Raw genomic sequence first — 12,500 nt, 5'->3', positions numbered from 1 at the left:
AATTAATGATTCAATTCATACAATAGGGAAATGTCTGAACAGTGAATAAAAAGTGTTGGTTTAGAACACCAGTTGTTTCAAAGGGACAGCTCTCCTCCAAACTGCGATTTTGATACCTTGACATGTCCATGACCTTCCCTGAATCTAAAATCTGAGCTTCCATGCATTACTTCCTTCATAAGGATATGTCCAACATAATGATGGGTCATACAGTATTTAACCCTTGTATGGTGTTTGGGTTTGGGTACTATTCTCTCACACTGAGATTCACTGGCCTTGGCTCATTTTCTGTGAGGAACATGAATCTGGAGATAGTAAACCCTCCCCGCTTACCCCGCTGCACAGTTTTTATTACACAGTGGGGGCTTCTGGGTCTTTTGGAACCATTGCACTTGGGGGGCTTAAAAATGAATATATTCTAAGCTGTTTGATACAATACTGATCAGATGTTGATTAGACAAGACAGAAGGTGAAATATGTGGGAAAAGGAGTGCAGATATTGTTGGGTCCTCCAGTTATGCATCAATGTTGCAACCTTGTACGAGAAGATCACTTGTGGCTCAATCTGAGAGCCTGGATTGAGTTTACTCACTTTCTTCGCTGTCTCCTTATCTTTCTTTCTCTGCATCTCTCACCCTCAAAAACATACATACAAAGACATTTCCAAACAGGATGATGGGGACATGAAGGCGAACAGGAGCTATGCTTTTTTAATTCCTTTTTTATGATTTTTCTATAAGCCCGGGTCCAAAGGACCTGACCACCTACTATGTAACCAAAACCCAAACATCTTACAAGGGTTAAAGCAGTCAAACCAATACATGTCTTGACTGACATTTTAAAGCTTGGAAATGAGTCCATTTAGCAGGATACAGAATACTATAAACTACACTTGAGGCACTACAATACCATGGAATAGGCCCTATTCTAAATTACATAATATTAAGCTAGTATACTGCATATAACTTAGGCTTAGCTTTGTGATGTATTAGTGCTCTCAGCTTTCACCATCCTCAGCTGCAGCTGTAAGATAAGAACGTGGGACATGTGGTAGGCTACTCATTCGCACTGGTTTGACACTTTGGGCTTCAACCCGCGACCTGGAAATCACCGCAACAGTTCGGGACAGGAGCACAGGTATGATACCCATTGATACCTGTCATCTTTGAGGTTCAAAATATCGGGATAATTTCCAGATTTTACGCCAAAACCCCGGAAATTTTCAAAAAAACAGTCAACGAGATGACAGCAAAAAGTCGGTGGGCGGTGGGTTCTACTCTGCTTGTCCAAAATCCCCCAATAACACATGTTTTATAAAAGGAGCACGTATAGCGTAAATAATAATGAAATATGAATTTCTATTTGTTGTTTTGTCGCTCAAATGAATTCTTGGAGGTATCTGGCATAAAATCTACTAGCATGTAGCCTGACAAGCCAGACTCTATCTACTTTCATAGCTGGTGGAATCAGTAGAGGGGGTGTGGCTTGTCAGGATAACTGGCAGGGCCGTGGAGGTAAAAATATGTCTGGGCAACAATACTATTACCTTATCCCATTATTGTTTAGCATGTCCCATTGTATTTTATTAACAAAACTTGGATTAGCAGCAGAAAACGTTTTTCAATCATTCTATCAGAAAATGAATACCCAATCTTGATGTTGACTGGCAAAATTGCTCAAAAAGCTACCTTGTTTATCATTACCATGAGGCTTCATAATAGGGGTTATTATATTTGTTCAGCCTGCAGTTTTATGCCCTGAAACGTGTGTGTGTTGAGTGTGTGTGTGTGTGTTGGCGTGTATCCTCACCCTGCATCTTGCGTCGGTGGAAGCGCGGCGAGCCCAGCAGGTTGTTCTTAAACGAGTTGAGGCGGGTCCTCCAGTGGGCGGAGCTACTGGCTGCCATGCCGCCGCCCCCTCCCGGGCTAGAGGGCGGGGTCAACGACAGCGAGCCGACCCCCCCGCCGCCTCCGCCCTCCGCACGCGAGGACGAGGAGGAGGAGGAGGAGGAAGGCGGGGTGTGGGGAGGAGGAGGAGTATGCTGGGAGGAAGAGGAGTGGTGGTGGTGGTGGTGGTGGTGGTGGTGCACGGGCGTGCCCAGCGGGGTGGGCAGGGGCGAGCCCTGCGGCGTCACCTGCGACAGGGGGTACAGGGTCTTAGTCACCGACTTGAGCACGGCGGAGGGGGAGGGGAAGAAGAGGAAGAGGGGGAGGGGCGAGAGGAGGGGGGAGGGGGAGGGGGAGCGCGAGGAGCAGGACGAGGAGGCCGCGGTGGCCGTGGACGACGACGACTTGGGGGGGTTGTTGCCGTGGAGAGGCAGGGACTTGATGGACTGCAGGTGCGGCCGCTGCTCGGCGGGCGCCTTGGGCGGCAGCGTTTGGGTTTTTTGGGGCGTCTTTTGGGGCGTCTTTTGGGGCGTCTTTTGGGGCGTCTTTTGGGGCGTCTGCGGCTCGTGCGAGCGGGCGGGGCGCGGCGTGGTGCTGCTGCCACCAACGCTACCGACGCCACCAACGCCACCGCTGCTGCTGCTGCCGCCGCCGCCACTGCCCCCGCCGCCACTTCCTGCCTTGCTGGCCGCAGCAACTTCGGATTGGCTGAAGGTGAAGACAGGGCTCTGGTGGTGGGGTGGGATGGGGGGTCAGGGGTCAGGGGTGAAGGGTGAAGAGGAGGCGGTGTGGTGAAGGTGAAAAGGGGTTGGTGAGGATGGATGGAGAAGAAGAAAAGAGGAAAGAGGAAAAGAGGGGAAGGAAAGGGGGAGGGGAGTGGAAGAGGTGTGGCACAACAACAAGAGAAGGAGTGGAAGGGAAAGGAGTGAGGGAAGAGAGAAAGAGAAAAGCAATGGCAACGGGTTATGAGATGGTAGTGTGGGAGAAAAGGAGAAAAGAGAAGAAAGGAAGAAAGTGCGCGTGACGTGGAAGAAAAGAAGACATGGATGGCCTTGTGTAAGGTGTGTGAGAGGTGCGTACAAACACGTGAGTAGGCGTGATTTTAGTGGTGGTGGTGGTGGTGGTCGCTAGCTAGCTAGTTAGATTTAGCGTTAGCATTAGCATGAGGTAATAAGCTATAGGGATTCATTCGCATGAGTAGAAATGCTAAAGGACTTTGTTAGCATGGGTAGTTAAAATGCTCAACGGCTTCGTGTCTAAACGATTCACACAGATGTGGACACTCAATGGCATGTAGTATGTGTGGCGTTAGGAAAAAGGGTGTTGTGGTGTGTGACAGGGTGGATTTCTTATGTGACAAACAGTTAATAGGTCGTACGACCACTAAGCGGCCTGCTAAGAAGGGAACAGTCACTCAACTTTCACTTCCATCTCATTTCATTACAGGAAAAAAGACATTATAGTAATGTATTCACTAGTGTGTGGTGAAAAAAGTAGGTCAGTAAAAATTCACACATATTTACACAATTTACAATATTTAAGATATTTACACAATTCACAATATATTCACAATATTTGTTGTACGAGTAAAAAAAAATGAAATGGAAAATATTATAACAATATGTTCACTGGTGTGTTGTGAATAAGTAGATTGGCAAATTGTAAAAATATATACATATATAAATGGATGGCAAAATAGTAAACAATTAATTATATATCAATTATATATAAATTAGTAATAAATTATAAATAGTAAACTCATGGCCAAATAAAGTGAGAATAAATAAATAGATGGCCAAACAGGTTCTTACCCTGGGGCTGCTGAGGGGACTGGAGGAGAGGCCGGTGGAGGCACCACTAACCGAACGCGACCTAAAAAGATGACGAGAGACGAAACAACAACACAAGAGACGCTGCATCAAACACACATGGCTGCTCAGTACAAAAATGCAGTGTTAATTCAACACAGAGAGAGTCGATTTGACATCTTCTAGAGTGAATTTGGTCCCAGAGTGCTCTCTAAGTGTTGGTTTAACACTGCATTAATCATGCATGGATTGGCGGAACCATGCCAAGCTGGGCGAGATTCACAGTGCATTACTTAAGATGGTGATACTAGCTCATACCCTGTGTGTGTGTGTGTGTGTGTGTGTGTGTGTGTGTGTGTGTGTGTGTGTGTGTGTGTGTGTGTGTGTGTGTGTGTGTGTGTGTGTGTGTGTGTGTGTGTGTGTGTGTGAGAGAGAGAGAGAGAGAGAGAGAGAGAGAGAGAGAGAGAGAGAGAGAGAGAGTGTGTTATGCATTTTCATATGGTGTGTGTGTGTGTGTGTGTGCGTGCGTGCGTGCGTGCGTGCGTGCGTGCGTGCGTGCGTGCGTGCGTGCGTGCGTGCGTGCGTGCGTGCGTGCGTGCGTGCGTGCGTGCGTGCGTGCGTGCTACTATGTCTCGTGGGTGTATGTCATGCGTTTGTTCATATGAATACAAACGTGAATGCATATCGCCTTGGGCAATGTCATTTTGTCCACACTCAGCCCTGCTTAAAAAATAATGTTTGTTTTGAAGCGATCATATGGTTCATCAGATATGTGTGTATATGGATATGTGTGTGAACATACATGTAGTATTCCAGTGGGCATATGCCTATCAGTAAAACTCTATTTCAAGAAATGGCTGTGTGTGGGCAGCAGGGCTTGACACTGGCACCTGAAAACCAGCCAAATACTGGTAAAACTTGGCTGTGGCTGGTAACACTTTCAGTGTCACTAGCCAATTTGGCAGGTAGCTTATCCTATGGTATGACATATCAGAATAGCGTATATTCTGCACTTGCGTATCAATTGTTTGACTTAAAGGCAGAGATGGGACCAAGTCACTAATTTGCAAGTCGCAAGTAAGTCTCAAGTCCTTCCAATCAAGTCCGAGTCAAGTCACAAGTTACGACACATTTGACCAAGTCAAGTCCAAGTCCAAGTCGTGTCAAAGCCAAGTCAAGTCAAGTCCAAGTCCAAGTCGTGCCAAAGCCAAGTCAAGTCTAAGTCCAAGTCTTGTTATTTCCAAGTCATTAACAAGTCACCTTGTATTCTATGTGCAATATTGACAATTACCTTTGGTCATAAATTCATTACCTCTCCACACTGCTTTGCATGTCCCCCTTCGCCAGTCATGTCCCGAAAATCGACCATGGTATACTACGATTTCAGTTTTTTGAGCATGTTTCGGCATTGGTTTTTGGTTTTACTAGGTTTAACTATAAATTGAACCATGGGTTTACTCTGAAAACTAACCATGGTTTTACCATGGTTTATAATTATTCATTAAATTACTTTTATCTTTTATCCAACACATATATTGGTGACAGTCCTTTGAGCAATATGGGGTTAGGTGCCTTGCTCAAGGGCACTTCAGTCATGGATGGAGACGTAGGAAGAGGTGGGTTTAAGGGTGGGATTCAAACCTGCAACTCTGTGATCTCCAGCCCAACTCCCTAACCATTACAGCACGGCTGCAGACAAGCTTTCATGTTTGTTTGGGTGACCATGCAACCCACACTTGATCATATATATTTTTTAGCATGGTTTTTGACTATGGTTGAAGGTAAATCATTTATTCTTTCTTTCTTTCATGCATTTTTTTCACACACAAAATGCAAAAAAAAAAAAATATATTCATTGACTTGGAGCACAATTGCAAGTCATTGCAAGCTAAAACTGTCAAGTCGAGTCAAGTCTCAAGTCAATAGCGTACAAGTCGAGTCAAGTCACAAGTCACTCCTAATATTGGCAAGTCAAGTCTCAAGTCAAGTCATTTGTGACTCAAGTCACAAGTCAGTCCGCGTCACAAGTCACAAGTCCACATCTCTGCTTAAAGGTCAAGAAAAAGCTCAGTCACTCAGTTTCTATTTGTTTGATTTAATTCCATGTGGAAAACCATGCACTCATCTTCTTGCTTTAAGCACCTCATCTTCTGAGGTTAGATGTACAGCGTCATGATAAAAAAAATCTAATTTGTGGCTAGTACAATAGCTGGATGGCTATAGTGACTCGGGAAAACCACTAGCCACTGTGGCCAGCAAGCGAAAAAAGTTAATGTCAAGCCCTGGTGGGCAGTATATACAGTATATGTTCCCCTGTCTATCTGAGAGCCTTTTTACATGGTTTGGTTTGTGATTGTCCGTGCATGTGATAGTGACAGGCTGATTGTGTATATTTGTGTGTGTGTGTGTGTGTGTGTGTGTGTGTGTGTGTGTGTGTGTGTGTGTGTGTGTGTGTGTGTGTGTGTGTGTGTGTGTGTGTGTGTGTGTGTGTGTGTGTGTGTGTGTGTGTCTGAGAGAGAGAGAAAGAGAGAGAGAGAGAGAGAGAGAGAGAGAAACAGAGAGAGAGAGAGAGAGAGAAAGAGAATGAGAGTGTGTGTGTGTGTGTGTGTGTGTGTGTGTGTGTGTGTCTGTGTGTGTGTCTGTGTGTGTGTGTGTGTGTGTGTGTGTGTGTGTGTGTGTGTGTGTGTGTGTGTGTGTGTGTGTGTGTGTGTGTGTGTGTGTGTGTGTGTGTGTTCACCACCTCTGGCTGTGTGCAGAGGTGTCCAGGGCTCGGCGTGGTGGCGTGGGGGATCCCTGTTCGGTGACACTCAGAACCTCCAGGCTCTTCCTCTCCGGCCGACATCGTCCACTGCGCGTCAACATGGGCGAGTCCACGCGCTTACGAGGAGGATCTACTAACACACAGAAACACACATACACAGCATATGGGCAGTCATGGGTAAGCGATTAGGGCGTCAAAGTTGTATCCCAAAGGTTGCCGGTTCGACTCCCGACCCGCCAGGTTGGAGGGGGGAGTAATTAACCAGTGCTCTTCCCCATCCTCCTAGCATGGTACCGTCCCACTGCACGGCTCCCTTTCGTACGCCATTGGGGGCTGCCCCCTTGCATGGGTGAGGCATAAATGCAATATTGTTGTGTGCTGTGAAGTGCTGTGCCACAATGGCAATGGGAAGTTGGAGTTTCCCAGTTGGGTTTTCGCTTTCACAATGTCTATAATTAATATCTATACTACATCTATACACACACATTAACAATGTCCTGCATATACACCACCCTCTGCGCATCAACATGGGAAAGTCCACACACACACACACACACACACACACACACACACACACACACACACACACACACACACACACACACACACACACACACACACACACACACACACACACACACACACACACACACACACACATGTAGGCTACATAAGCAAGTTACAGCCAGGGCTCTAAATTAATTCCATTCAACCGGCCAAATGCTGGTGAAAATTCAGTTTGTTTGGTAGAAAAAAACGTACTAACCACTTTGGCAAATAGTGATTGTTGGCTACTAGTCTTCTAGCCAAATTGGTTAGTGATGAAAAACATTCATTTAACCCTGGTTTCCTTCTGTGCTCAGCCGTATGTATCAGTGTGCTTGCAAAAAATGTCCTCAATTACAATGAGACCAGGTAGGAAAAGTGTATACACACCAACATCATTTCTGGGAGGCAGGTCTTCATCTTCATAGCTGGGGTAGCGCTCTTTTCGGTCCAGAAGCAGGTAGTAGATCATTTTTTCCTGGTTCTCTCTGCGATGGAAGATGAGAAAACGTGTTATGAATTCAATATCAACTCAAACTTTTTTGGACTGAAGCACACGTTTTACAAACAAAGAAATGGGATTCCATTCTGAAAAAGAAAACAACTAAAATAGCAGTGTTTCTTGTGGCCCGCAGAATGGGCTGTGTGTGCATCTGTGGAGGATTTCAATTAAGGGCCTCCACACATCGGCTCCGACAAATTGCTGAGCACTACTCTGCAAAAGTTCGATTCCATTGTTGTCAATAGAACCCCGCACACCGATGTCTGCGGACATTCGCGGATGTCGGCTGGCGAACAGAGACGAGTTCAATTTTGTCGGAGCCGCCCATTGACTATCAATGCTATGTTCGTGTGAAAAGCAAAAGTGGGAAGCAAAAGTGCTCCGCAGTGCTGTCGGAGTCAACGTGCACAGCCCCTTAAAACCAATTGCCAGGACTTTTTCTGCGAGGCTCAAACTATTCAAGAAACACAACTCAAACGTAAACACAACACATGAATAACAAACCAGAACCAGACCGTGAAATCAAAACAAGTGTTATACCACTCTGTGTTAAGACCGAACCAGGAGGATTTGTATGTGTGTGAAAGAGATCTGTATTAAATCTAGATCCAGTATGAGACAGTTTGATAAAGAGTCTGACAACACTGGCACCATGGGTAGGATAGCAGATGATATGACTCAACACTTACTCACTCACTCAAGCGCTCCTAACGCCTCAGACAAGGAGGCGCTACAAGGAGACGGGGAAAGAAATGGACAGAGAAATCTCTCTCTCTCTCTCTCTCTCTCTCTCTCTCTCTCTCTCTCTCTCTCTCTCTCTCTCTCTCTCTCTCTCTCTCTCCCTCCCAATCTGCCTCTTACTTTCTTTCGTTCGTTCTATTTTTTTCTGATACACTGATATAATAGGTAAGGAATCAGACACAGAAATGAAGAAATGCAGCATGAACACACTAAAATCTGAAGAGAGAGAGAGAGAGAGAGAGAGAGAGAGAGAGAGAGAGAGAGAGAGAGAGAGAGAGAGAGAGAGAGAGAGAGAGAGAGAGAGAGAGAGAGCGAGAGAGAGGAAGAGGGGGGAAGGAGAAATGGAAGATTTTCCTGAGTCACGAGGGAGTGAAAGACCGAGGGAAATGCAGCCAACCTGAACAGACGGAGAGAGTCAGTGAGTGAGTGAGTGTGTGTGTGTGTGTGTGTGTGTGTGTGTGTGTGTGTGTGTGTGTGTGTGTGTGAGAGAGAGAGAGAGAGAGAGAGAGAGAGAGAGAGAGAGAGAGAGAGAGAGAGAGAGAGAGAGAGAGAGAGAGAGAGAGAGAAGGTGAGAAAGGAGGACAGATGGAGTACGGCAGAAGGTCATAGGTCGCTCACTCTTCACACTGCAGATCCCTCGTGAGCTCACGGAGGTCCCCCAAGCAGAGCAGACAGCACATGTGTAATATCTCTCTCTCCCTCTCTCTCCCTCTCTCTCTCTCTCTCCCCCCTTCTCTCACTCTCTCTCTCTCTCCCTCTCTCTCTCTCTCTACTGTATGCATCGAATGAGAAAGCTCACTCTTCACACTGCAGGTCGCGTGTGGGTTTGCAGTCATCCCAAAGTGGCTGAGGAAGAACATGCTCTCTCTGGCTCTCTCTCTCTCTCTCTGTGTCTCTCTGTGTCTCTCTGTGTGTCTCTCTCTCTCTCTCTCTCTCTCTCACTCTCTCTTGGCTTCTCTCTCTCCCTCTCTCTCTCTTCCTCTCTCTCTCTCTCTCTCTCTCTCTCTCTCTCTCTCTGTCTCTCTCTCTCTCTCTCTCTCTCTCTCTCTCTCCCTCTATCTCTCTATAGGATGAGAGAGGCCACTCACTCTTCGCACTGCAGGTCGCGTGTGAGTTTGCTGCGGTCTCTGAAGCAGCCGAGGGAGTACATGCTCTCCAGGACGTCCGGGTCCAGCTCTGTCAGGGAGGTGATGCTTTGCACACACACCCGCCGCGGGGCAGGCAACTCCGGGCACGGCTCATTACGACCCGCCCTGGGGAAGGAAAAAAGGACACCGTGAAGAATACACACACACATTTTATCTTTATTTGACTTCACATTACGAGTTAATATCAATAGGAACCAAATATGATGAATAATCAAACAGCTATTTTGACCAGTAACAAACACATCTTGTTATGGGAATGCATCATTAAGGATACAGGAAACATCTTCTCTTCCAGATAAACATGCTCCCTATAACTGCAGATATTGAGCAGTATTTAGCTAGCTGTCTGGCACGTCTTTTACTTAGTCCACTGATGTTTAGTCCACATCACACACCACACACACACACAAACACACACACATTACCCACGCATGCACGCACGCACGCACGCACGCACGCACGCAAGCACGCACGCACGCACGCACGCACGCACGCACGCACGCACACACACACACACACACACACACACACACACACACACACACACACACACACACAGGTGTGGACACAGGTGTGGATATTAACCACCACACTCACACATGATTTAAAATGGCAGATGCCAGAACCAACAGCTTCAACTCCAACAAAGACTTAGAACAAAGACACTGGCACAGATATAACAGCACAAAGCATGGCTTGAAATATGAGAAGATCAACTGTCACTTACTGATACCAGGAGTGCTTCTGTATGGTATCTAGCTGCAGGAGGGAAGAGAGAGAGAGAGAGAGAGAGAGAGAGAGAGAGAGAGAGAGAGAGAGAGAGAGAGAGAGAGAGAGAGAGAGAGAGAGAGAGAGAGAGAGAGAGGAGTCATTAGTAATATCTCTTGATCAACAGCAGGTGGAGCTGTGTATCTGCCTCTCACAAACTGGCTCAGCACTGCTGGTATCTTGCAGTACTACAGATATCCAGTACAGATCACAAAACAAATATTGCATTTAAATGGCTTCTAAAGGGTTTTGGAAAGGGGGTCTTCAAATATGTATAGTGTCAAGGTTCTACTGCTACAACTAAGCTTCTGAGAAGCTGTTTATACAAATATGGGTCGTTTTGGCCTTCCGTTTACATTCGTAAACAGAGTTTTAAAATCCTTACATCAAAAATCCGGCTTTAACAAACTCCAATTTAGGGGGCTAAAACACACCTGTTACAATGGAGTTTTTATTTTTATACACATGTTGCGTTTACACGTTAACAGATGAAAAAATATCCACATTTAAAAATATCTGTATATGTGTAAACAGCACCTCAATCATGACATTCTAAGCAGTGAGTAATACACTGGTTGGATATGCAAAGTGTAATAACAACATTATGTGTACATTAATATACAATATAGCATGGCAGATTGAAAATAACTCCATTATGATTCATAATTGAAATAATCAAACTGTATTATTTTTTCAACCATATCTTTTCTCCACGCACATGCTCCACATTTTCAAGTTCTTTTTACAAAAATGGGCATGCACTACCTGGCCTACCAAGAAGCACTACTATTTTGTACCTTAGGGTGTGTTCACACCTGGTCCCTTCCAGACATTTAGCAGTTTTTGCCCAAGGCACCTGCAAAAAACGTCTGCTGAATGCCTGCCTTTTTTGGGAAACGGTGCCCCTATTAAAAGTTAAATATCTCAACCTCAGAAGCACATGTGAAATAAGTTGCATAAGAGCTAGGACCCACATTTTGAATTAGAATGTGTTCATTCAGCTTGAACATACCCACATTTTAATAAAAAAGACCTCAAATATCAAGAGCCTGAATGCAGCATATATGGGTGTTTTCACACCTGGTCCCTTTCAATTCAGAGCTGTGACTCAGCATTTTCTGTGCATATGTGAACGCTCCAAATTGTACCCAGACCCCTCAGAAATGAACCGTACTGACACCTTTATTGACATGGTCTCAGTGTGTTTCGCTTATGAGTCCTGACAAGTTACACTTGTGACTAGATGTACAGTAATCAATTAAGGAGAGCTCCAGAGCACAGGGTGTGATCAAAAAGCGGATTGACATACCATAAAAGCCTAACGCAACGTTTTCAGACCGAGGACCACTTTGTCCCCCCCAAAAAATATTGGGGACCACCTGTCAACTGAATTGGCAGTTGATGGATGCTAATTTGACACTGCTAATTTGTATGCAGATCACTTACTTTTTATTCACATTATAAGCCTGTCTTATTGTGTTGAAAACATGAAAATGTTACAAATATAGCCTACTGCTAGCTTATCTTGGAAAAGTAGAAATCCCCTCACGGACCACCTGAGCTCTGTTGCGGACCACTAGTGGTCCCCGGACCACACTTTGAGAATCACTGGCCTAACGGGAACAGAAACAGCAGCCAGCTCTTTTTGTGATACACTCACATTATGAACAAAAACAGAACTTAGCACTGAGTCCTTTTGCTGTCGGTTCACATTTGAGTCCACTTAAAGAGGACTGAGATTGGTTCAGTTAAAGGCGACTAGGTATGGAAATACCCTTAGTGTTTGTGGCACAGGTTTCACAGTGATATGTCTGCACTCTTGAATTTCTTTTTTGAGTTTTATTCCATGGCAGAATTATGTTTGACCTCTGAGGAAGAATCTGAAGAAGACCTCAGTGGCCGAAACGTAATACAAGAAAAGGATTTCAAATGTGCTCTCTCACTCCCGGGACCTCAGGACCTCTCACTCTACAACTTGAATCAGCCTTTATCCTGTACCATGACCAGGGATGTACACAGTCATCATTCTCAAACCTTTCTGTGATAGTCATCTGTTAGCCTGATAATCATCAACTTTCAAATCTCTTCGAGACTTGGTCTGAACAAAGAGCATAACAATTACCATTTCCAAAACGGCATTTCCTAAACGACCTCCCTTGGTTTGCTAATGATTGCTTGCTTCCCAAAAAAGTGGGAGAAGTTCCCGATTTTGATGGAACTCAGAAAGTACTTGCATTGCTCTTGACCTGACTGGTAGCAACGCTGAAGCTGTTGCATCACTAGGAGGGCACGGCCTGGCTAGCCATCTGTAGCATCAATACACCTGTTCTCATTTTCAAA

The 12,500-nt window shown here is 45.4% G+C and overlaps 1 protein-coding gene across 1 annotated transcript in view; it reads right to left on the bottom strand.

Annotated features, from left to right (window-relative positions):
* brsk1a (BR serine/threonine kinase 1a) overlaps positions 1–12,500 on the bottom strand; it is a 41,841-nt gene that overhangs the window by 17,533 nt on the left and 11,808 nt on the right. Inside the window, exons 9-14 of the mRNA XM_063221549.1 lie at positions 10,120–10,151; positions 9,333–9,497; positions 7,392–7,489; positions 6,435–6,588; positions 3,698–3,758; positions 1,810–2,614 (exon numbers count right to left, since the gene is read on the bottom strand). Of these exons, the coding sequence (XP_063077619.1) occupies positions 1,810–2,614; positions 3,698–3,758; positions 6,435–6,588; positions 7,392–7,489; positions 9,333–9,497; positions 10,120–10,151 (1,315 nt within the window). The remainder of the gene's footprint in view (positions 1–1,809; positions 2,615–3,697; positions 3,759–6,434; positions 6,589–7,391; positions 7,490–9,332; positions 9,498–10,119; positions 10,152–12,500) is intronic.

The sequence above is a fragment of the Engraulis encrasicolus genome, chromosome 17 (assembly GCF_034702125.1).
Source record: "Engraulis encrasicolus isolate BLACKSEA-1 chromosome 17, IST_EnEncr_1.0, whole genome shotgun sequence".
Taxonomy (NCBI): Eukaryota; Metazoa; Chordata; class Actinopteri; order Clupeiformes; family Engraulidae; genus Engraulis; species Engraulis encrasicolus.
Note: the sequence above shows the minus strand (reverse complement) of the source record. Positions and strands in the feature narration are given on the sequence as shown.